We start from the raw sequence: 27,558 nt of genomic DNA on the forward strand, positions 1-27,558 counted from the left end.
GAAAATTTATACATTTCTTGACACAACCATATGCAAAAAGAATCATTAACTAATGAAAGGCATCTTTTAATAACATTGGCTTTATAATAATAATAATTTAAACATATATACACTTTCATCCAACTGGAATTGTTATGAACTTCATTGAGAAAGTACTTTAATTGGGAGTTGAATCAACTTTATTGTATGCCCAAATGCTTTGCTTCGGGAAAAGCACATAAGAAAGTTATATTACAATGAATCTTTTAATTTAATTCTTGGAAGTTTTTTTGAAAATAGAAATATAATGAAAAAAAATACCTCGTTCTGAACAGTTTTTATTTGCTCTTTTTGGAGAGACATTGTAATATAAAAACTACTAAATCGGCAGAAAAATATCTTACTGGACGATCCGCGGTTTTGAGAGCATCTACAATGGCTATCATGATCTCAGATCAGAGCTGGTGGAGATGATTTTAAAATAGTATATTGAAACCGTTCAAAAGACCTGTTTCAAAAATATTTTTTTTAACTTGTGGTCCCTTTTTTAGCTTCTTTTCAGTAACGTCATCTCTAGAATATCTATAAGGTGTAAAGAGTTCTGAAAATACCTAAATTTATTTTTACGTAATCACGGAGGCCTTGGAATCGTCCTTAGCACGTGGAATTTTGTTGTGTTCAATTATAGGTTAGTATTATGGTAACCGATATTTCTTCATAGATTCAGACTTTTACCACAGTACAGTATTGTTTTTTTTATGATTTACTTTGTTGTGTTTGGAATTATTCTTGTAAATCTGTATAAAAGCTTCTCATATTTGTGTAATCTGTTCTAAGTTTATCCTAACCTCATTGGTGATGTCAAGTTATTTCATTCGATGCATATTAGTTGAAGCTGTTATTTGGTGTTTTATTTTTATAATCTGATTTTTTTAATTGATTGTAGTTTGGATCACAATTATTTTATTAAATTTTTGTTAATTTTTTACTTGGTAATATATGTTTTTCATGTTTAAAGCTGTTTGGATGTTTACTTATACTGTAGAAGTACAATAACTTCATGGTACATTTTAAGTTAAAGCCCTTAAAACTAATTTTCTCCATATACTAACTTTTAATGACTTTAAACTTACATTTAAAATAAAATTATAAGTTCTAAACAGTGCTTTTTTAAGTTGGAAGTACAAATTTTTCCTAACCTTACTGCTAAGGAGAACAGTCACTTGTACTATTTAAAAGATCCTTTACTTTTGTTTTAATAATGAGAAATAATCCTTTTGATTTATGTTCACTTAACTGAAACACAGTAGATAATGTAACATTTCATTTATGGTAATTTTAACAAGAAACAATAATAAATTATAAATGTTGCTTCAGCCTTATCAAATCCACCAGTCTCTCAGATAAATCCATTAACAGTGCACAGCTTTTCCAATCATGAAACCTAATTCCCTCCAAAATAAACCATAATTCTTTTGTTATTGTTGCTTGTAAAGAAAATAATTACCTTTTTTTATAAACATCTGTGTCAGCAAGAATCTGCATTTTGAAAAGACTTGGTCAGGTTCTGTTCCTCTCCACTGTTTTTATAATATGTAATCTGTTTGCCGGCCACCAATTTTGTTGGCAATAATTTAGCCATGCCCTAGCCAATCCTTGCAGTTATCATAAAGTTTATTGTTGTGAATAAATAGTATTGCACTAGTTTTATTGGAGAATAGATTTTTTCCTTCATTACTAACTACAGTCCAATTTCCTGGCTGTTGATTACCTTTTGAGTAATGTACTAGTTCTCCAGTAACTTTCTGTATGCATTAGTAGATGTTTGTAATTATTTTCCCAAATCTCATTTCAACTATTTTAAATGTAAATCTGTAGAAATTAACAAAAAACATTTGTTGGATACCAGTAGATATCATAGATTAGGAGGGTACTTATGTATTAATCGGCACACTTAACTGTAAACACATCTCAGTTTTGAAAGTGCTTTTTCTCTATACTGGCATCACTATTTGTGAAGTAACGAATCTCTGTTCTTAATCGACAGTATGTCTATCATTTTTTATTACTGTAATTCAAGTTTAAGGTTAGGTAACTAATGATTCCATGTATGAACTAAATATGATGTCAGGTAACCTTTTCCTTTTCATTTTTCCTCTTTAGCCTCCAGGAATTACCGTCAGGTATAATTTCAAAGGATGATATACATGAGTATAAGTGAAGTTATAGTCTTGTACAGTCTCAGGTCGACCATTTCTGAGGTGTGTGTGGTTAATTGAAACCCAACCACCGAAGAACAACTGTATCCACGATCTAGTATTCAAATCTGTATTAAATTAACTGCCTTTACTAGGATTTGAATGCTGGAAATCTCGACTTCGAAATCATCTGATTTGTGAAGACACTTTCACCACTAGACCAACTCAGTGTGATATCAGCATAACCTAACCAAACATAATCTATTGCTTGTTTTGCTAATTAATCTCATCTAATTAACCTTAAATATTAAATGTCAGGATTCTAACGAATGTTCTAATTCGTTATTATGTTATACATAATACTAGGAAAATAAACTCCATTATATTCCCAGTAAACATTGTACCACAGCTTCAGCAGGCTTAAAATACTAATGCAATCTAGGAAGTCCCAAGGAATTTATACTTTGTCAAAAATATGTCTACCAGTTACTGCACAAGTACCAATAGGAGAATTAGTAACAGCCTTTCCATAATTTTGAGTATATTTTTATTTCATGTTTAGTATACTTTTACAAAGATCTCGCTTCATTTGAACATTTTTTATAATATGTAATTAGAACTGTAGTATCATTTATCTGCTATCTTGGGCTTTTCTAAAAAATGATTATTTCTGTACTCCAATCGCAGAGTTTAAATTTTACTTGTTAATTATATTTTCATTATTTTTTATGTTTCTTCTCAAGGGTAAGCTATAAATTTGCTATATATTTTTAATATTTGCATGGTTTCTGTACCCAAAAGTATGTGTTTATTTTCTACAATGTGATCAGCATAAAATTAAAATTATAAATAAAGAAAATAATCTTAAACATATTAAAAATAAATATTAGTATTTTTAAATTTACATTTGGGAAAATATTTCATTACAAATGTAAGTGTAAAAACTCATTAATTAACAGGCACATAATAATTGGTCCGTGACACCTGTCAATTTTTACATACACACTAATGTATTGCCTGAATATTAAGCTTGTTATTTACTCATACTTGTGTTATAGAATCTTACACAATGACTATATGGTATCTTTTTTATATGCTAATATTTTATTTTCTTATATAATTTTATTGTTTCAGATAATTTGAACCATGGAGGAAATATTGAAGGATGAGCGATTTGCACATATTTCAGTTGATCCAAGATATAAAAAAGTACCTAAAGCTCAGAGGAAGATTAAAATAGATAAAAGATTTCAATCAATTTTTAATGATAATAGATTTCAAGTTACATATACAGTTGATAAAAGAGGCAGGCCTGTTAATCAATCATCTAGTGAAAATTTTAGAAAATACTATGATCTGTCATCATCTGATGAAAATGATAGTGAAGAAAATGACAGTCAAGAAGAACTTAATGACATAAATGATGATTTAAAATCTAATGAAATTGATCATGTGCACAAAAAAACATTAAAAAGTAAAGATATATCAGATAAGAAAAAAAGGAATGATGATTCTAGTAAGAAACCCCTTATAAAAGAAACGACTACTATTGACCAGGATGTAGCTATAAAGAAAGTTACTAAAACTAAAAACCAGACCAAAGAATTTGATAAAAGTTCTTCTGATGAGGAAAGTGATCATCAAGAAATTAAATTGGATGATCTATCATCTCAATTAGACAGTGTTAAAAAACGAAGCAAACTGCCAGACACTATCAAAAAAAAGCTTCACAATTTAAATGTGGATTATGCTAGAGGAATGGGTACACTTATGTCTGATAGTTCATCTGATGAAGAATCAAGTGAAGGTTTGTATTTCTTATTATTTAATATTTTACTTATTATAATATATGGTAATGATGGATGAATATTTTAATCCTTTTTAGTGTTCAAGATTCAAGATTTTGTAATGATTGGACGTAAAATTCTAAAAACAACAAGTACTGTGTTACACCTGCACCTATCTTTAGCATAGTAAATATTACATTTGATCGAGAAGGTAGGTCACAGTTCCTCTTACACCACTTTTACTATATTTTTATTTATTTTCTTTTTTATATCAGGTATATGCGACGTGAAACAGGACAACAGACAGAAATGCCAGATTTAATTTGTAAAATACAGATTTCATTTATTAATGATTAAGCTGGTTTCTAACCACAATTTTTTTTTTTAATTAATATTAAGAATTAAGAATAATTATACAACTATTTTGATATTTGAGGTCAAATGACCACCTTTCCCAGTTGCACATGTCAGCCAATTTGATTTTTTTCACGTAAATTGATCATTGCAATATTATTTTACTCAAAGTATATTAAAAAAAACAAACAATGATAAATATGGAATATGTTTATCTTTGTTTCTTTTTTTAACTCTAAAAGAAAAGTGCAACGTTGACCCCAATGCATCTTATATTTTATTTTTCATTAAAAAAAAGTAGCTTTTATTTAATTAATCTAATTATATAATTGAAAAAAAAAACTGGTGTTAATAGCTATATAATTTAACCAGGAAAAATTTAGACTAATAAAACTGGAATTAAGTTATATAATTTACCAGAAAAAATTATAGACTACATAAAATATACAGTACACAAATATTAAAATCGCCCCATATTTTTTCCTCTACTTCCTACTTTTTTATTCAAACAGTAATCACATGCCATAAAACTTCTTTTTCCTAGGTGTCTGATATGGGTAATTTGATACAATATAATAAATTGTTGCTTTCCTTGAATGAAATATGGTATAAATTTGCTGAAACGTCCAGTGTAAGTATATATTATTTTCGTTTACCAATATTTATTTATTCAATTTTTACTTAACAACAAATTATATTTTTTAATTTCTCATCAAAGTTTAGGACATGAAAACTGCACTTCTGGGAAAAAATATGAAAATAAGTACTGATTATTTTACACATTTTTAATCCAATAAATAAAAGTCTGTTTAAATCAAGAACAATAAGCAACTGAGATGAAGATGATAGGTACATGTAAATGAAGCTTCTTATTCTTGCAGACTCAGGCTGACCACTCCTGCCTGAGATGTGTGGTTAATGGAACCCCCAATTATCAAAGTTCACCAGTATCCAGTCTAATCTTTGAAATAACTATTATTATTAATGTTATTATTTTCCTTTAATAATAATTTTGTTTTTAGAATCAGTTCATGAAAATGAACCAGAATTGGAGCATAATTGGGGTGAATTAGACAAAGATGCTGATTACACTGACACAGGTACAAATCGTTTAGCTATATGTAATATGGATTGGGATAGAATTCGTGCAGTTGACCTTATGGTGTTATGTTCTTCATTTTTGCCTTCTGGTGGACATATAAAGTCAATTACTGTAAGTAACTTTTTAAGTTTATATTATTTTTATAGTTGTCTGCAGTTTATTTACTCCTTATTAGCAGCTTATTCTGCTTTGTTCCTGCTGATTATAGTGTATAAGGAATATTTTATATTCTTATAACATAGGAATTTTTCCTTGATTGTAGTTGATGTCATAAAAAGTATTTAGTAGAACTCCCTTAATCACTGTTGTCATAAATAGTAATTGCATACACTGATCGCTTTGCAGAGACTCCACTGTGCTGTTTGTTATCCTCATGGTTTTGAGAATAAAACTGATAAATAATAAAAGTATTCCAGCTTAATAGAGAAACCCGAAAAAGAAACTAAATTACAAAAGATAGAATAACAGTAGCTATGGTAACTAAAGTACAAATCTATTTTTTCCTTAATATCTTTAATTCATAACTTCACTCTCCTTGGAAATGAAGAAATAATGAATATTTTTAATACCTTAACCTTCAAGGGAGCTAGGGCCTCGGTCGATGGCTTAAAACCTTCTGTGGAATGCAAATTTGATTGGTTCTCACATGATGCGATAACAAACAAATAGACAAACTTTATGTATAGATACATTTCAAGGCAAAATGTAGCCTTCAATCTACTTACAAATAATTACCCTGTTTGAATTTTAAAAATTGGATGATTGTTTACAGAGATATAAGAGCACTCCCTTGCACCTCCCAAAACAGTGCCCCAGGGGCACCCTGTTAGTTACCAGATGATTGTGATGATTGGTCTAGCTCCCACGAGGTACTTGCATATCTTACCACTATAGCCTCACATGCAGTCCCCACAGGAAGCCCATTGTTAAACAGAAATTTTTTAATCAGTTTAATATTATTTTATTTAACATAAAATTAATTCCATTATTTTTGTAGTATAATTCATATGATTGATTCGAATCATTCAGTTCAAGCCCAGTTCACACAGTGATAGAGACTCACAGTTCATTAATTCAGTTCATTAAAATTTATGCTTCAAACGGCAAATCTCCACGACTACATATATATATACATTTTCTTTTTTCTTTTTTTTTAAGATGAAATGTATCTAAAACCTTCTTAGTTATTCCAAGAAACATTAGTAAAAATTTGGTTGCAATTGATTGAGTAGTTTTTTTGTTTATCCCGAACAAACAAAAACCCTTTTCCTCTTTTTATAAGAGTATAGATACGTGCCAATTTATAAAATTTTGTGGCTCAAAATATCCAAAACTACTTGTTCAGTTTCATTGAAGATTAGATATGCTGCAGTAGTGTATAGTGTATTTGAAGTTGTGAATGTGAAAATTTGATAAAGATTTATTGATTCCTTCAAAACTATTTACTTGATTTAGTGTTAAACCATCAACAAAGATGTATAAAACACAATATAATCATTTTTTCTTTCTCCAAATATATCTCTTCTTTCATTATTTCATTAACATCTCTTTTTCCCATTCTTTTCTTAATAAATGGTAGCTTTAAACTGTTTAAAGAGTGCTGTTTCTTAACAACATTTTATTTAAATATTTGTATTGAATTTATTAATTTTTTTTGTGATATTTTAGATTTATCCTTCAGAATTTGGTTTAAAAAGAATGAAAGAAGAAGAATTAAAGGGACCGATTGAATTAGTAGAAGAAAAAATTGAAGATAATTATGATGAAGATGAAGTTACTGAGGTATGTATAATGTTAAAATGTGCCATTCCCAGATATCATTATATTATTTAAAAATGTATTGAATACAAGACTGGTAGCATTGCCAACATTATTTTTGAGTTTAAACTGTCCGTAATATTTTATAAAAAGATGAAATCAAGTAAATTTTGAATGTTAATTCAGAGTAAATTTTATTCTGAATGTGAAATTTAAGCTTTTTTACTGTGTTCTGATTCATAATTTGATGAAAGTGACAGATTAATCTCTTTAGGTTAGGGATCTTGTTACTAAGGTAAACAAAAAATCGAATGCAGAAATTATCAATAATAGCACTGCTGAAAAAATTCACAGTTCCATTCATTTAGAATGGTCAGGTGATAAATATAATCCAGTAATTTCTGATTTTGACAGTGGAATAATAATACATTTTCAAATGATTCTCCTAAATAAGATTTTTTTTACAGTTGTTATGTTAGAATAGGTGTTGTTATGTTAGAAATGAAGAGGTGTTGCAGCAAATCGATGAAGAAAGATGCATTTGGAAAAATATAGTTAAAAGAAGAAACAGACTTATAAGCCACGTATTAAGGCATCCTGGAATAGTCGCTTTAATATTAGAGGGTCAGGTAGAAGGAAAAAATTGTGCAGGCAGACAATGTTTGGAATATGTAAAACAAGTTGTTAGGGATGTAGAATGTAGGGGGTATACCGAAATGAAACGACTAGGGAATCAAATGACTAGCTGTTGTGCGCTTATGCATATAGGAAGCTGCACACGAGGCTGCGAGGGAGAGAGCATTATTGCACCCATAGTGCCGACCCTGGCGTGTTGGTAAAAGATAGTTTTTTTTTTTTTACATTGCATGTGTATGGAACGTTCCTTGTTCCTTGTTTGTTCCCTTTTCTAGTTTAATCGATGGAAGTGGTTTAGTTGTTTTTTCAGTAGCGATCTAATGATGCTAAAACATATTATCTGTATTGATATTTTATTATTTATTCGGTTAAACTAAATACAGTTTTTTAAGCACATCTGGAGAGCACCCCCCACTAATTTTAGCTACGAGCCGCTACTGATCATGTATCATATTTTCCAACACAAACCTTAGACCATTCTTTTATACCAAAGGATGTTTTTTCTCAGCACCAAAAATGTAATACTGTTGAAAATCGTTCCTTGTGGTCTTATTTATAGATACTTATCTGTTATTTATTTTGTTCAGTAATTAATTATTAAAATTTTATGAACGTTTTAATTTTTCTGTGTAGGAATCAAAAGAAGGTTCAAAGTACCATATGGAACGTTTAAGACGGTATCAGCTGAATAGATTAAAGTATTATTATGCAGTAGTAGTTTGTGATTCTGTAGATACAGCTTCCAAACTCTATACTGAATGTGATGGCTTAGAATATGAGAGCAGTTCTACTAGATTAGATTTAAGATATGTTCCAGATGATGTGACATTTGATGAGGTAAAAGTTTGTTAATTCTTATTTAAGTTTACTTTAAACATTTAAGAAATATATTTTGATATTATGAAAGCCAGTTGATAATTGTATTACAGAAAAAAAAATATACAACTGGATTATTTTTTAATAAATAGAACTAAGATTTATAATTTTTAAAAACCCAGCTTTTACATGGCTGTTGTCAAAATTAAGAGTTCATAATTGCTGTGTAGTTATTTATTTTTCTTAATAAAAAAAAAATGTCTTTTACTTTCTTGGTAGATTTGATTTTACAGTAAAACCTGTATTTTTCATATCCTGATTTTCTTGTAACTAGAAAGAATTTTTTGTGTTTTAATAGGATTGAGGATTGCTAATTTATGTAACACATATAAAGTACTAAAATAAATATGATTGACTGGCTCAGAGAAAATGTGCATTTAGTATAAATCACCTTTTTATTAATTTTTTCACCCCTTCAAAATATTGGTAGCTAATACATAAACATTATGTAAAATTGCATAAGCTGAATTGCATAAGAAAATCACTCACTTTTGACAACTCATTAAATACTAATAATAAAACTTGCAGTGCTACCAAATTTACCTTGCAATAAAACAGCACACTTGAAGAAAGACCAAAATTCAGAAATTTATTTACAAAAATTAAAAATAAACTGAGAATGTATTTACCAAAAAGATATGAAATTTACATATCTAATTCCAAGGCTGAACAAACTAACAAATGTTTTAAATGTGACCTGTCTGGAAAAACTAACAAATGTTTTAATGTGACCTGTTTATCTGATCTTTGTTTGGTAAATGCCCTATATACGACATCTTGGAATTTGCCTAGTCTATAAAACGCTCTCAGAAATTGTTTTTTATATGATATTATAATGGTAGGAGTCTGTACCATCAATTGTGAAGATTTAACAACATTGAATTTCAGAGTCTGTAGATTTTACTTGCATACTTTTTTCCTTGTAACACTCAGTTATATATTATGCAAAGTTCAGTCAGTGTAGTGTTTCTAGTCTATAACTGCATTTAATTTTGTTAATTTCCAGTTAATCCAATAACTTTAATTTCTGGCATATCTTATTACTCCTATGAATCAGCAACTTCCCCATTATATATAACTCTTGGAGAAGTGTTTGGCTAATTTATGAGTTTCAATATAAAGAATTTCCATTCACTGCGAGAATGTTACATCATAAAGATTATTTATTGAATTTTAATGGCCACACGTGAATGGTAAGGTGACTCAGACTTAATTTGTCACTTCTCTGTAAAACTAGTTAAGAGTTGATAGATTAATTAAAGTTTTTGTTTTCAGGAGCCAAAAGAAGTCTGTACTGAATTACCAAATATGAACAAGTATCAGCCCAGATTTTTTGTTAATACAGCTCTTCAGCAAGGCAAGGTAAGTAAATCTTATATTTGAGACTTTTATAATAATCAGTTACATAAAAATGAATGTGTATTGTACAGTACTAAATTAGATCAGAATTTTTTTGCGCTTGCAATTTTACATTTAAAATTTTATACACTAAAAGAATGTTTGGTGTACAGTCAAGCCATCTCAACTACATTTTACTTGCTTTTTAGCCAAATGTTATAACTTCCTCATCCAAACAAAACTCATCCAAAATTTGGAATCCCTTAAATTTATTTCTTCCATCATCTGTATGTTTAACTGCTTATTCACATCTGTCAAGCTAGACATGTCAGTGGTCAAGTAATGAGTAATTCAACGTGATGAAATTTTCTTCAGTATGAGTTCAGCCATTAGTATGACTTGCTGTGTGTTTTAGTTTTGGTAGTGGTTTTAAAGATTGTTTCAAAGTGTTGCCATAAATTTACTGAAAGAACAACTTTTGGTATTATTTTATTGAACATGAAGATTTCTGAAGTTGTGTATGTGTGTGTTTTGCGCTGTGTTTTATTGCACTCCATGATGAACAATTTGTAAGTATTTCTGTAATATTTCACTTTATTCTCGTTCATTAAAACACTTGGAGAATTCACCACGAGAAGTCAATGAAAACCAATGTCAAATCTGCTGAAAACTGCTTACAAGCATTATTTCGACTGTCTTTTGGGAGACCAAAGAGGGACTATTCATTAAGGGCCACAAATAAGGAAATTAATTTGTGAAACTATGTTTGACGGCAAACTGAATCCTAAAGAACTAGCACCATGGAAGTCATTCAAAGATGTCATTACTGATTTTCTTGGAAACAAAAAAAGCTAAAAACCATGATCAGCTTATAAATGAACTCTTAGTGAACTACAAAATTTACAGAATGTCATTGAAAATTCATTTTTTACATTCTCATTTGGACTTTTTCCCTTAATACTGGCAGATTCTTCTCAAACAATTACAACAGTTAACTGTGGGTTTTGAAGGACCATATTTGTATGGATTTATTAGTAACATTTCTTAAAAAAGGATGTATGGATTTTTTCACAGCAAAATTGTATGATTTTATCTTAAAATTATGGTAATGTCATTTTTCAATCTTTTAAAAACATTTTGCTTTTATATAGGTTTCTTGCACATGGGATGAAACTGATCCAGCAAGGACTCAGTTAGCTGAAAAAATGCACCAGTTGAAAGGTGATGCCGATAACTTGGACGATGAAGATCTTCAGATGTTCCTTGCATCTTCTAGTGAAGATGAAAATCATAAAGATGATGTTAAAGCTGGTAATGATACTGATAATGATTCATCACAAAAGAATGGTTTGTAATTTTTTCATTTTATTTTTAATCATTACTGATCTGGCTGTTGTGACAGAAAGTACTGAAGTATTATATCATTATATTTTTAAATTATTTATTTATCTAGTAGGAATAAATATTTTTTTAATATATGAAAATATTATGAATTACCTGAAAAACATTTTGACTTACAAAATTCACAATAATAAAATAAAAATATTATCATGGTATTATGGTCATGGAACTCCTTAGTTTGCACTAGTATTTTAATTTTTTCAAAATATTAAACTGTATAGTATTATTAAATTATTAAAAAATGTTGTCAGTCGATTACTACATTTTTTAACTAAATAGAATTTGAAAATCTGTTTCCACGGATATCCCTGAATGTATTTAAATTGATATTTTTAACATTGTTAACACAATAGCACAATTTAATTAAACAAAGATTTAAACTCATGAAGTAGATAAATTATCATATTAAGCTTTTCTTTCTGATCAGCACATGTGTGTATCAGCCTCTAGACATACTTTAATATCACTAAAATTTTTTTTCTGCATTGCCATATAACAATTTCTTAAACATACTGTCTTTTTGATAACTGTAAAACACATCTATCAAAAAGACAGTATGTTTAAGGTATATTCTCAAAGGTCTAGAATATTTTCCTGATCTATGTTTATTTATTAAATAAAGATATGAATTGTTTTCCTATATATAATCCTGTAATGCATCTTCACAAATATTCAACCATGCAATTTATATTTATAACTCTGCTAATGTTCTCAGAATTTTATTGTAATTAAATCAAAAATTAATTGAAATGTCTTTATAGTTGTAATAAAATTTACTAAAAATAATTCAAAAATATAATTTGCATTGCAAGAGGCATGGCAAGTACATGATATTTGATAAAAAAATTATATCTTGGTCAAAAGTTATTTGAACTTTTCAACTGCAAAAGTGATAACACATTTCATCTAAATTGATTGAATTGCTTCAGAAAATTTTCAGCAGAGACAGTTATATTTTTATTGTTTTACCAATATACCTGTTTCAAAATATTTGTTCTGGCCTGATATAATAGAAATACTTTACTCCTTTACTTATGACAATCTTCTCAGGCAGTATGCTCATTGTGTAGAAGTGAGAGTAATTTGCAGCATTCCCATTTTAATATTCTGAAAAAATTAGACTATCTAATATTAGATAGTCTAATGACTATCTAATAGTCATATATAGTTGGTTGACTATATTGTCAAAAAGTAAAACAAAGGGCTTTTGAGGTAAGTGCTGATCCAAGTGTCCCAAGGTCAGCCAAAGTAATGATTTTCATATTGATCTGTAAGGACTGGAATGCAATCCACAATTCCATCCATAAACAAAACAAATATATAACCAACATTAAACAAATCCCCACCCAAAAATAAGAAAGACCCTGCAGCAAGGGAGTGTTGTCTGGGTTCTGCAGTTAACCAAATAATCACTCCAAGCTGTATATTTCATATTTTGACGCAAAATTTTCTAATTAGATTATCCTTTAACGATGTTTTATGCAGTTTAAATTTTTTTTTTACAAATAATGAAATAACGCGCTCACCATTGTTATCTTTAATAATTCTAATCTCTTTTCATTACCTCCTATGTATTGTAATTGTATTTTTAAATCTAAATATTTAAAGCAATAATAACCCCATCTTATCAGGATTACGAAGGTCACTGAACTTTGTTATGAATCATGGGATAGTTTGATATGAGATCATTTTCGAAGGTCACTGAACTTTGTTATGAATCATGGGATAGTTTGATATGAGATCATTTTATATGCAAATCAAGATGTGCAAACCAAATGTGTATAATTTAATATGAAAACCAGATAATTGACCAGTAATAATTTTTACTGTGTTTTATCAGGTTTCTTTTTGTCAGTTTTAAAGTTTGAATGATATTGGTTGGTCAAAATCTATTGCTATCTAAATATTTTTAATTAGTTTTTTTTTTTTTTTAATTCATAAAAATGTTAATAATTTGTGTTTTCTTTTATCTAAAGATCTAAAAATCATATAAAAAATGTTCACTTCATTTTTTATCAATAAACAAACAATTTTTTTAAAGTAAATGACAAAAAGGAATCTGTTTTAACTTTTCATTAACTAGATTATAAAAGTTTAAGTTGCTCTATTTGTTTTTTGTTAATTTCAGAATCTAGTAGTTCTGATGATAGTGATGAAGATAAAGATCATGATAACAGACACAGCTCCAGTAAATCAATCCAGAAATATCGTAATTTATTAAATAAATTACAAGAAGATGAAGAGAAAAAGAAAAATAGAGATGTTGAATTGGAAATCACTTGGGGTGTTGGACTTAAAGAGAAAACACAATCGCTAGTTGATAAAAAGCTAAAAGAAAATTCAGAGCTAACACCATTTGAACAAATAATTGAGAAGAAAAAAGAAAAGAGAAAGAAAAAAAAGGAGGAGAAGATTAAAAAGAAAAAAGAAGCGGCAAAAGATAGTGTAAGTTATTATTAATTAAATAATTTATAATGTAGCGTAACACATATTTTATTTATGCATGGAGAGGCAAAACTGATTATTGCTTTCTATACTCTTATGTTACCAAAAGTATGTCGGTTTATTTCTCATTATTACTGTAAGAAATACAAACTAATGAATTAATTCACCACTGGACCTTGCTTTTACATGGAAATGTAAAAAAATAAATTTTAGCTTATGAAAAATTCCATGACATGCCAGGATTCGATCCTAGGACCTCCAGGTAAAAGGCTGAGACTACCATACCGCCATGGAAAAATATGATTTTAATATTGGTCATTCTTTTGTACATATTTTAACGAGGAAAATGAGATGAATGAAATGACGAAAAAAATTATTGGCCATTAGCAGAAATTGGTCCCAAAACCAGTTGATCTAGAATCAGTGATAGATTGTATGAATATGTAGTTTTTTAATAATAAATTTAAAAAAGTAACATCCAGAAAAATAATTAAATTGATGTTTATACACCACTAAATTCTTACGCAAATTTAAGATAAAAATACTTTAAAAAATTTCTGTCTTTTTGCAAGTAGATCTTTTATTACACTTTTAAATTAACTCTTTCTTTTATCATGTACAGGCTATTTTATAATTTGTACTAGCATAATTAAAAATAGTAAAACTTTAATAAGTAAAGTTAGTATTTAAAATATTATCCCTACCAAAACAATAAGTCTGCCAATAATTATTTTATTAGAAAGCTGTTCGATAATATTTATGAATCATTAGTTCTATGTGAGATTTGTTATAAAAGATGAATCTTTCAATGTGATTATACGTATTTATACAGAGATTGGAATGTTTATCTTTAAGTAATCTTTAGAAAACATTTTTTTATATACTGTTTTATAAAAGGTGAATAAATGAAGTAAAGGATATTTTGAGCAAGTTTTTGTTATATTTCTTAAAATATTCTTTAAAAGCAAAGATTTTAGTTTGCATGTATGGGATGAGTTTGTTATTAAGTGTATTAAATACACTTAATTATATCTTGTTATTAATACAAGATATTAAATCCATTCTCTTTCATTTTCTTTTTCCATCATAAATTAGTTATTTTTGTATTTCATTTTTTAATAATTGATTTTACTTTATATTGCATCTTCTGTATTTTGTTTAGGATGACATTGGAAATGATAATGAAAACGATAATGCTCTATTCTCAGATGATGATTTACCAGATGGTGTTGATCTTAATGATGATTATTTTAAAGAAGAATTTGCTGATAATCCAACAAAAAAGAGTAAGAAAAAGAACAAAAAGAAAGGATTCAATGATGAAGACTTAAATCCAGAAGAAAAACAAAAGAAGGTATAAATATATTTCTGTAGTTATTATTATGTGGTTTTACTGAAAATAGTACAGAAATTGTTTTAATATCCTGAAAATCTATGCACTCCTCCATTTTTTGTTTCAGTAGGTCTATTTTAAGGACAAAAATCTTAACTGAATTTTTTTAAGTGGTACCTCTTTTAAATTTTGATTGTTTCTTCTTTATTGTCAAAAATTTATGTAAAGACATAATTAGATTCCTCACAAGTAACTGTTCCTCACGTAACTGTTTTAAATAATTTTAGACCCACTTCACTTATCATACAAAATAGCATTGTTCAACACTAAAGAAACTGTTTAACCTAACCTTTTAAATCCCTAAGTATTTGCAAAGTGAACTGTGCCTACAGCCTTCCCCACCCCCCTTAATAATACCTTAGTGTTTAAATCACATTATTTGCACTAACAGTAACTGATTTCTACTTTTTTTAACTTAGTTAGGTCCTGCAGTTATTTAATAATTCCACAAAAGGCCACAAATAACCCAAGGGGGTGTAATGCATAGTTATAAATAAATGTTGCACTGATAAATAAAATATTTATTATAGATATGCTTATTGGTATTAGCTGGATTTATATTTCACTCTCTTGTGGACATGATAACTGCCATAATTTTGTGCCAATCACTTTCAAATTGATACTATAATGACCCAAAATCTCAGTAGAGTTCATTAATGGGCAAAATCAAACCATGGAGGTGGAAATGGGTGGGGGCTTTTTGAAAAAAACAAAATATTGCTATAACTTTCTTATTAAGTATATCAGATTTTTTTAAAGTTCCTACCATTTTTTGGATAAGGGCCTAAAACTTATCTAAGTAATTTTTTTGATATCACCAATCATTGGCCCAGGGGGTGGAAAAAATGGGGTTTCGAAGACAAAAAAATCTTATCTCCCTTAATAGGCACAGAATCTAAAAAATACCACATTCTAATAACAAAACAGCATGCATGTAAAATTTCAATAAAAATAAAATCAACTTACCTTATTCAATTGTTTCGAATAAGGTTTATACCTTATTCGAAACAAGTCAATAAGAAACAAGTCGTTTTAGACTTGTTTCTAAAAGTGCAGCAAGGTGTGATAATCTCAATTCTTTTGTTAGTATGTGTGATACTGGCGTTGACTCCTGGAACCTTTACCTGCTGTTTGATGGATAGATTCAGGTTTAGCATTACAATATCAAGGAGATGTATAAAATAGCATTTTATTAGTTGACCAATATTCTTTCAAGGTGTGGCATCAGAGTAAAGACCTAAAAAAGTAAACATTTCATTTGCTATAATATATTGTTCTTATACTTTCTTCAAAGCAATAACACACTATTGTCCACAAGATATTAATAGTATTTATTTGTCTCGTTAATTATAAAGTTCATGGCATCTTATCAAAAATTAGAAAAAAGATCACAATGTACTGGTACGTGTGTCGCCATTCAGAGACATATTTGGAAGTAAATATAATTTAAAACTGCTTTATTAGTATACTATTTTTCAATAGTTAGTTAAAATTTGCCCTAAAATGGCAAATTTCTTAAATTGTCTGAGAAAAAAAACATTTATTTTCACAAATCAAAGATCTAGTTTATTCCTATCTGTACTGAAGCTGTTAAACTTTTATTAATTCTTTAATAAAATAAGGTAAATAGTTTTATTTAAAATAAAAAATATTAACTTACTCCTGTCTTTGTCTTTAATATTTTTAAATTCTAATTATTTTTGTTATTGTACATTTATTTTTATTTTTTTTATGATAGGATGAGCTAGAATTACTCTTACTTGATGATGAAGATCAAGTTGACAGTACGAATAAAAGCCATTTTAGTCTTAAACAAATTCAAGATATGGAAGAAAATCAAAGTAAAAAGAAACGAAAAGGTAGAAAGCAAATAAAGAAGAAAAAACAAGAAGAACCTATTTTAGAAGATGATTTCCAGGTATCATTTACATTTAATCATTTTATGTATTATCATTGCATTAATAATATTTTTTTTTTTTTAAACGAGTTATTATTCTTTATTAAATCAAGTCTAAAGATTATTGGCCTAAGAATTTAAAAATGTCTAAATGAGTTTTTGACTGGACTATTAATGATTTTCCTATGGTACCAGAACAATAGTCCAGTCAATGGTGGGGGAAAAAAAGGTTGATTTTTATTATGTCAAAAAAATTGCTGAATAAAAGTTGTAGGCATTTTCAGCCTACAACTAGCCCTTATAGGCCCTGAAACATTGAATTTCGTTAATTAGTTATACCAAAAAACTGAAAAAAACATTAAAAATGGCCGTTTTTTTAGATGTTAGTGTTTATTGTAAAAATAACCTTTTTACTAATTTTATTGTTTTAAAAGTTAGCTCTTGAAATTCCAAATTCAATGAGTAGTTACACAATAAAATTGGTTTATTCATTGCTGAGATATTGTAATTTGTTTAAGACAACTGTAATTATTTTGGCTTTTAAGAACTTTTTTTTTGTGTCCATTTCAAGTGCAATCACAATTCTTCAAGACTTGTACTTTCAAACTGTGAAGAGTTTTAGACCAAAAATTAATGTAAAAATTGTTTAAACATCTTGGAAAAAAGTTGTGAAAAATAGAACATGCTCGTGTAGGGAGAAGTGGTTCTTGCAGCAGTCGCATGTGAATAAAGCTGAATTTGTAACTTCAAATCGGTGGAGTGTGAAAAAATAGCTCTATCTCCATGAATTTTAAAATTACCTTAAATTTAATGTACTTTTTTGAAGCAAAATTTATGATTGTATATAATTATTTATGTATATAAATTTATGAACATTTATAACAGTAATATTAACTGGAACCAATCACAGTCTTATTTTACACCGTGATTATTTTACATAGACAGAATTTATAATTATAGAGTGCACTCATATACATTTATAGAGTTGTAACATATTTCAATGATTGTTATTTAAATTTATCAATTTTTTCATCTACAAAAACAAAGAGTATGGTAAGTACATAAGAGTCGACTATATCTGAAATAATATGTAGAAACTGATAGCAGTATAGTTATTTTTTCAAGCTACCCAAGTTTAAAAAAATATTGTCTCGATCTGTCCAAAATTTGCAGGGATAGTGCAATTTTTTTTTCGCACTCCGCCAATTTGAAGTTCCCCCTACACAACTACCATACAAGCACGCTCTATGAGTCTTTTTATAAACAAATTAAAATATCTCAGCAACAAATAAACAAATTTTCTTGTAAGTGTAAGAGTAACATTTTATACACAATTCATTACTGTAAATCAAAGTTCAGACTTATTAAAAAACTTTAAAACTACAATCTTTTTTTTGTGCATTCTCTATTTTTATTTTACTGTCATATAAACTATATTATGTTAAATTTTTACCAGTAAAATTTATGTTGTAGATTTTCAGTTGCTAATTACTTTGTGACTTGTATTAACTTTTTTTAGCCTTCTTATAATGAATTTTAGTGAGTTTGTGATCTTAGTACTGAAGTTTTTAAGTACATTTTTATAAGTATTATAAGAAAAATAATAACATTAGTTAATTAGTGACTTTTATTATTTTCTTCATTAAATTACAGGTTGATCTTCAAGATGAAAGATTTAATGCTGTATACACATCACATCATTTTAATATAGACCCTGCTGATTCACATTATCGAAAAACAAAAGGAATGGATGCATTCATCAAAGAAAAGATTAGTAGAAAGTACAAAATACCTTCAGATAAGGTTTGTTGGACATTATTTAAAATTCCCTATTGCTTTTTATAATGTATCTATTTATTTTCTTTATTCAGTTAATAGTATAGGCGGATGTCTAATTTCAGGCTTTTTCTCTATGATAGTATGATGAATGAATTTTATAACACGTAAAAAAAAGGATAATTTATTAATTTCAAGTGTTTATATATAGGATATTTGAACTGGAAAGGACGCTATATAGGATATTTGAACTGGAAAGGACACTTGGGAGGAGATTCTAGCACTAAAAATAAGAAAAATAAGCCATATAAATGTTTAGAAATCTTTCATTTTTGAATTACAGCTACCGTGAGATTTCACTTGTGACATTTTTTGAACATTAATTATGATGAAATATTAGTATTTGTATGTCATTTGACCTGAAATTTGTGTAAAATAAGATGGTTCCTAGAACTATACCTCTAGTAATATTTTGAGAAAAGTCACATAAAACTGAATTGAAAAACAAATTTTTAGGTTTGTTGTTAAATAACAATGTTCATTTGCCGATTAAAAAATAAAACTTTGTAAAAAATCTTGTTGAGTTTAATTTTGAGAAAATGGAAGTAAATAAAGGCAGTAATAAACAAAATATGAGTTTGGAAAATTCTATATCAATTAAAATCAATTCTACATCAAGGTCAAACTGCCATAGAAAAGTCAAAATTATTTAATATTTTCAATTGAATTTTATTACTTTGAAAACTAGTTGGCATCTCTTACTAAATAAGTTGACATTTTTATTTTTATTTCCCTTGTTGGATATTTGAATGTGATTATTTTTGTTTAAAACTTGATTATGTAGACTCTCGAATTTCAGGTTAATTCATATCACAGATAAAAGTAGTTTCAATTCTGGAAGTATACAATAATTCAAATGAATCTATTCACAAAATGGTTTTCTGCTGGAAATACCCTGTCCATATTTCTGCAAAATTGGGTGTAATCAAGTTTTTTTTATATGTATTCTGATTCATCAGAATTAAAACATTATATGCTTCTTACCAGAAAAAAGGATTATATTTTACGTACAGCTGATTAGCATCAAGCTTACAATGATATATGTAGCCGTCACACTAAAGCAGCCCGTACAGATTTTCTTTGCTATTGTTTCATCTGAAAGTACACTTTTTTTTCTATTTTATCACTACCAACCCTGTTCAGCTGTCACCATCAAAAAATTGTAAAAAAAAAATTCAAGGTGTATAAATTTTTGTGAAACACGACATAAAAATGTCAGAATTCGATATCTAATTAGTTCAACTTTATAATTGATTAATTTTAAAATTAGAATAGAAAATAATTTAGATAGATTTCTTTGGGTTTTGTATAGATATAAAATTAATGTGATAAGATATAATGAAAAAATAAATTTATAATCAAATATTAAATGCAGTATTTTACTTCCAAGATAAGATAGGTTGTACAAAAATAGTTCTTACAAACTATTTTGTACTTTACGAATATTTTGTATTATGCTGTGCAAGAAAAGTAACTTCCACTATTATTCACCTGGAATTTAAAAATTTATAGTATAGTGTAAAATGAAGTAAAATATAATTTATTTTAGTTGTTTGGCAGAAAGAACACCTCAAAAATATTTAACATTAATGCTAGAAGATAAAAGTTATAAAAAAATGGGTATTACTTACTGAATTATTCGGTATTACTTACTGAATTATTCGGTATTACTTACTGAATTATTCGGATACAGATATATGAACAGCAAATTTAATTTAGAAGATTTCAAGAAACCAGTTTAAAAACCACATGTGCAGAAAGTTTTGTAATTGTGGAAAATTTTGGTTTTCAGATTTCAACAGAACTATCCATTTTGACTAGTTTTGGTGTGACATCTGTATGTACATATCTTGCATAACTCAAAAATGTTGGTTTGATTTAGGACTGTTTTAACATCTATTTGTGAACCTCCATTTTTGATTGTAATCGACTGAACCAAAAGTGTTAAAAATAGCCCAAAATTTAAAAGCGTTTTAAGCTGTTTCATTGGTTTCAGAGTTATATCCAAATGAAATTTTAATTACTGAAATATTTGGATCTACAAGAGGAAGGCACATCTGTTCAAATCAGACTTCATCTGTTTATTTATTTATTTAACTTTTAATTTAAGTATATTGATTTATTAATAAAATTATTATCCCACAGTTATAAACAAAGTTTTACAATAAATAATTATTTAATAATTACAATTAAAATAAAAATATGAAAAAATCAGAAGTTATTAGTGAAATAAAATTTTTATACTTTTAAAATTTTTTAAATGTAATTTAATAGGCATTATTACATGTGTAATATTACATATTACTCCTATGTCGGAGTTGATCATCATTTTGTTTATTTGTTTTTTCTTGCCAATTATTTAATCGCTCTTTGGTTTGATGTATAATTCTTCTGATTTTAATTTGTGTACATGATCTCTAGTTTTCAAATTTTCTGTCTCTTTAAATTCATCATACCCTCAATCTTTTTATTCTTCTCTTGGTCTTAACATTTTCTTCCTCTTTAAAATTTTCTTTTCTTGGTCTTGTCTTCTTCTCTTTTAACTTTTATTCTTCCCTTATTCTTAACATTATCTTGTCGTTTTTTTGAGATTATTTCTTCATGTTATCTTTCTTTTTACTGTATGATTGTTTCTTTTTCATTTTTTATTCACCAAATAATCCAATAATAGAAACTGAATATTTTACACTAAGGTCAAAATTAAAATTTGTAACCAGTATACAGCAGTTCACTAAATAGAATAGTTTAATTATTAACTTTTATTTGTACGACGCACTAACTTTTCTTAATCAGTAACTCACGAAGATATGAATAATACTGATGGTGTCCACATCAGATTTTTTACAATATAAAATATTATAAAAAAAGAAATAATTTTGCTTTAAAGTGGTTATAGCATACTAGATAATAATTACTTGGAAAGGAGAATGATAATACATAAGATCATGTGTATTAAAAAAAAGCTTATTCTGTATAAATTCAATAAATGTTGAATTTATACATTTTTGGACAAAAAATAAAGGTCAGAAATTGGTGCAGTCAACAATGTGTGTGAAGAAGGAATTCTGACACAAATTGTTGACAATTTGCAACTAAAAAATTCATCATAACAGTAGTTTGTAACAGCGTATCATTGACTTATTTATCTTATGAAAAGATCACAGAATTACATCTTTATACCAGTGTATGTTACAGGGTCCAATCTTTATGTAGTTTTATATTAGAACTAATCTTTTACATTTTACATTTTTTCCAGGAACTTAATGGGAGTGATGCTTCACCGAATAAATTACCTAAACTTAATTCAGAATTATCAGATATTGTGTTGTCAATAAAGAAGAAAACAAAAGATTTAAAATGAATAATCTTTGTGAAATCATTCATCTTGAATGTTAATTTATAAAAGTTGGAATGAAGGGAAACCAGTGCTTTTTTAGCAAACCGTACTACATAAAGTATATTAGAAATCAATAATTTTATAATGTAGGAAGGAAACATCTGTTGTTCTGTATATTTAGATGTAATTTATTATTTGTATATTACCCGTGTGCATAAAAAAAATTCAAATACCAGTTATTCGACACCATGCCAATACTTCATTTGCTCTCTATTGCTCTTATAAATTTATTAAAAAACAAACAGTATTTTTAGAATAAGAGAATAAAATAAAAGTAAAATATCAACTGTTGTCATTTTAGTCTTGGAAATGTAGCTTAAAATCATGTAGACTTCTAATTCAGATTGCCCATCATGACAATGCATGCCTCATATAGATTTTATAGGTTAAATTTTGCATATATAAAGCTACACGATAGCTATGGAATAACATTGTCATTCTTACAAACCTGTTTTTTCTTTTATATAGGGTGCATTTAATTATCCCTACAATATTTCTTCGTCTGAGTAAACAGCCAACTTTTATCATAAAAAATACATACAGCACTTATCATATACCATTGTATGTTCTTGTTAACTTATTATTAATCATTACTTTTTTTTTACTAAAAATCCATTCATAGCTAGTCAAATTTGCAATTTTTTGTCATACTCACAAATGTAATTTTTTTTAATAAAATAACATTTTTTAACCTGAACATCAGTCATCCTGAAAGGATGTATACCCTGATGAGAGAATCTAATTAAATTCTAGTTGTACAGTTAAATGTATATTTTTTTTAAATGTAATTATTACAATGTAAATTTAATTTAATTCTACTTGTACAGTCAAATGTATATTTTTTTAAATGTAATTATAGTGTTAATTTTGTTACAAATTGTGAATAACAAAGGAATTAAGTAGATACATTATTTTTATATTTTTATTCAGGATTTATTTTTCTTTTTTGCTTAATATTTAGTAATTCATAAAAATTACTGTAATCAAACCAAAATTTCATTTCAACATTTTTATAAATTTACAGGTTTTGCAGTGTAATTACAGTTTGACCAGTATCAAGCCAAAATCTTGAAACCAGTGTTATTAACTGAACTTTATCTATTACGGTATGCAAAAAAATTTATGATTTTATTGTGGTCATTCAAATTCAGTTACACGTTACTTGGTCCTTAACATCACAAAAACTCCGGTATGAGTGTTAACTCATCCCTGGCAGTAGACAGATAAGTCAAAGGGAAAGTGGTGCCATCTTGAGATACAAGAATTAATTTCATTTTTTTTCTCAAGGGGTAGAATTGTGTCTGCCATTCAGTTGCAGCAGTCTACATGGTTCAGGACAAATGTAAAATTTCATGTTGTTCTGCTGTTATTAGTCCAGTCAATAATATGTGGACTAATATGTGGACTTTCATTTTAAAGTTATGAGTAGTTAAAATGTTTGTTTTTTCACGTTTGCATTATTTACAGTTTTTTCATACAGCAGTAATGTTCTTTTAAGTTTACCCATGTTTAAAATAATTTTAACTTAGGAGTAAGGATTAGTAATTTGATGGAAGTTGTTTTTAATTTTACACAAACTTTTCAAAAAGTTGAAATATTTAGTTGAAAATATTAATTTTTAAATGGATTTTATTTTATTTTAAGTTTATTGTTTTTGAACAGTATTTTCCTCCTTCCAAAGTTTCTATCCAGGAAATTCATTCCTCAAAATTGTAATATAAAGTTCAATATTTTGAATATAAAAATCATTTGAAATTAGGTCCTGGGCTATATATTGACTATCCAAATCAGAAACGTTAATATTTCTGTAATAAATTGTTCCAATCCTTTTCAACCTTTTATTAGCTCCTTATTAATTAAATTTTTTTAATGCATAAAAATATTTTTTTTTTTTCATTCTGTTGGCTTTTTCCCATTTTAAACTAAGGAAATTTCTTCTTATAGAAACACTAGTTTGGTGACATAACTAGTCACCATTGCACATTATACATTGTCTAAAGAGCTTTGTTTTTTATGATGTATTAATTTTTATTATACACATCTCTAATGATGAAATATCACATCAGAAAATTTGTTTATATTAATATTTAGTAAATTCAGATTTGACTTTGTGATTTGGCGATTCATTACTCCTAATTTCCAATATTTCAGCAGAGGAAAAATATTTGACAAAGATTTTAAAATTATTATAAATTTTTATTTATTTATAAATTCCCTTCCACAACATAACTCTGATCATCATATCTTTACAAAATCAGAACTAAGTTTAATTCAGAAGTGTACAGATTGTTATTCAACTGTTTAATTCATTTTCATAATATGGAGAAAAAAATTAGTTGCTATTTAGAAAATTATTTTGGTTTTCAATTATATGTGGTGTGGAAAAAAAATTTGAATCAAAATATTTATTATACATCTTTTTAAATTCTATACAAAGATTTCAACTGAGACTAAATACAGTTGAAAATAGTATACTCGAGTGTACAAATCTGCATCACATATATAAATTTATCATTAAAAGTAAATATGAATAAATGCTGGACCAGGATTAAGGCTTAAAAGCTGAAAAGTGTCAAAACTACTGAAGAGGTTATGAAACAAGAGGCGAAGGATCATGGATAAAGAAAAGAGAGAACAGATGGTTTATTTTATTAAAAAAAACTATAAATCGTATGAAGATGATATGATTAAATAAGAAATACAAAATTGTATTGTTTGCTTATTTTCATTGTTATATTAGTACAGGACCTTTTTCTGCTTTTATAAAATTACTGTGTTCCCTGACATAATGGTGACTCTGGGAATTTACTTACACTATGTTGAGAGTAGCTGAGATCTGCTAAAACTTTTCTTTTGAATTATCTGTACTTCCAGGCACACAATGAGAACTTCTTGTCTTACATTCTTATTAAATGCTTCCTTAACTATTCATCTATCTTAGAAATTCTTTCTCTGATTTTAAGCACATTGTTGTCAACGTCTGTCATCATTACACATCTTCCAGAAAACCTGTCAACTATTCTTAGATAGTCTCCCATTTTAATTTAATTTGTATTGCATCAACATATTTATAAAAAATTAATTGTTCTAAATTTACCAATAAAAAAGCTTGTTTCTATAGTTACAATTTTAATCCCTTGTCCCCCCCCCCCCCAAAAAAAATATATTGCCAAATGCATTTTTCAGCAATCAACTATAAAACAATAATTTCATAAGAACCTAAATATTTTGTTAGATATTATTAGTATTTTTGTTAGTATTTTTCATTAGTTATTTGCAGTCATTAATTCACATTAGATACAAATTTACTTTTAAAAAATTAGCCAAAACATGAGTTTTCCTCTTTTGGTCTCCATTTTCCGTTTTTTGAACTTAATAATTATAACTCTGTCAAAGAGGTTTGGAAAAAAGAGGATTTAAAGTGAATCTTATCTGAAATTATTCAGGAGCAATATAATTTTTGTTTTTTTATTATTATTAATCACTCTTGAATTAATGCAAGGATTAACACAATTCGTTAATGATGTAGGAGCTAATGTATTCTGTGAAGGAACATTTTTTTAATTTGGCTCACAAGTTGAAATTTAAATAGAATTGAATAAGTATTATTTGTATACTTTTACTTTTTAATTATTTTTTCTTGGAATTTTTTAAGATAATTGTTTTTGCTCTTTCGATGAATCTGATACAAATCTCTTTACAAATGAATTGTAAAGAAGTGATTCATTGTGTCTGAAATTCGTTATCACTTCAGTCCACAAAACTGTAATACAGAGTTGAAGATTTTGAATACAACAATTAATTGATCATTACAGTTTTGAAAATAGGGCTTGTAAGATGGTAACTATTCTGATCAGAAACAATATCTCTATGGGTTGATTGTGTCTTCCCATTAAGCCCTTTTAAATTATTATTTTTTTAAATGTGTAAATGTAATTCTTTCCTGGCTTTTCTCTATTTAAACAAAGAAACTTTTTTCCTATAAAAGTACTACTTTGAATAGTACCTAGTACTAATACATAGGAATAGTACCTAATACATAAAAGCATGTGTAAAGATGTTCTTTTCACTAATAAAATTTTATACCTCCTGTCTCAGAAGTAATTATTTAATAAACTGTAATTAATTTTTCAGTATTTAATAGCTAGTCACACTTTTTTTAGTAAAGAGATTTAATCAGATTCTTTAAGAAATTCTATCAGATTTGGTGCTCCTTTACTTTCCTGTCTAGATAGCACTACACAGAACTATAGCTCTAGAAGAGAAAGTGTTGTAGTCACTCCATTTTGGACATGTGTGGAGTTTTATTCGGATCTTGATGTTTTGACATCTAAGGAACCCAAAAAACCGGGTGGAAATTTTCCAGATGTTAATATTCATATGTACATGTGTTTGGTTTGGACTCTATATCACCTTATATCTCCAGAACTACTGGACCAATTCTGACCAAACTTTGTCATATTACTTCTATATATGGGGCATTAATGCCATTAGATTTTCAACTTAAAAGATCAAGGGTGTGTCTACAAAATCGCACTCCACCACCCCAAAAAATGCTCTAAACTACTCCTAAATTGTGACATCACAGGTGAGCAGTAGAATTAAATAAATGAATAATATTTAAAGTGTAAAAAAGTAACTCAATCTCACTGGGTATTGAACTCGATTGCTTGGTTGATGTATTATCTGGTGTTTCCTTAATGCTCTGAACAATAATCAAAATATTAAAGAAAATATTAGATTTGTGATCAATGCTGACTGATTCTTCCAATTCAATTGTGTTTATAAATTAAAAGGATTTATCACTTTATAATGATATTTAAAATTCTTATGCAACATATTTATAATTAATTTTAAATTTATTTTATCAGAAAAATGAAGCGATGAATGCAATTAACAGGTATCCTTTTACTTTTCCACTGAATATAACTTGAGTAATTATATTAAAGAGTAACATAAGGTGATCATGTCAAAATGGGATATCAGGTTTTCACAAATCTTTGTGTTTTAGGATCCAACTAGTTCATCAAGACCAAAAAAACATCTGTATGTACAATGAAAATAAAAGCTTGCTCACACAAGACAGACAGTCGCTGTGCAGAGCACATTACTCTTGTAACATTAGGCTCATTCAGAAACAGAGTATTTGGTAATACAGTAT

General features: G+C 27.6%; 1 protein-coding gene across 3 annotated transcripts; it reads left to right on the forward strand.

Moving 5' to 3' along the window:
• The first annotated feature begins 620 nt into the window (after positions 1–620).
• Positions 621–24,509, forward strand: LOC142331055 (ESF1 homolog). Of its 3 annotated transcripts, none has more exons than XM_075376693.1 (12): positions 621–667; positions 3,312–3,984; positions 5,341–5,531; positions 7,089–7,202; positions 8,448–8,651; positions 9,966–10,052; positions 11,180–11,375; positions 13,558–13,874; positions 15,037–15,228; positions 17,006–17,185; positions 18,818–18,967; positions 22,257–24,509. In XM_075376693.1, exons 2-12 carry the CDS (start codon positions 3,324–3,326, stop codon positions 22,359–22,361), a joined length of 2,397 nt encoding a protein of 798 aa, XP_075232808.1. In that variant the 5' UTR covers positions 621–667; positions 3,312–3,323; the 3' UTR covers positions 22,362–24,509. The 3 variants fall into 3 exon arrangements, with proteins under 3 accessions (XP_075232808.1, XP_075232806.1, XP_075232809.1); XM_075376691.1 differs by having other exon boundaries at positions 640–718; XM_075376694.1 differs by lacking the exon at positions 621–667 and adding an exon at positions 856–971.
• The last annotated feature ends 3,049 nt before the right edge of the window (positions 24,510–27,558 follow it).

This window comes from Lycorma delicatula, chromosome 10, assembly GCF_047948215.1.
Source record: "Lycorma delicatula isolate Av1 chromosome 10, ASM4794821v1, whole genome shotgun sequence".
In the NCBI taxonomy this organism is placed as follows: domain Eukaryota; kingdom Metazoa; phylum Arthropoda; class Insecta; order Hemiptera; family Fulgoridae; genus Lycorma; species Lycorma delicatula.

Bases quoted from the DNA above. Each gene is read 5' to 3' on its own strand.
- LOC142331055 (XM_075376693.1), top strand. From the start codon at position 3,324: ATGGAGGAAATATTGAAGGATGAGCGATTTGCACATATTTCAGTTGAT. The intron at 7,203-8,447 runs GTATGTATAATG...TTTTCTGTGTAG, and splicing joins ATGAAGATGAAGTTACTGAG to GAATCAAAAGAAGGTTCAAA. The intron at 10,053-11,179 runs GTAAGTAAATCT...GCTTTTATATAG, and splicing joins CAGCTCTTCAGCAAGGCAAG to GTTTCTTGCACATGGGATGA.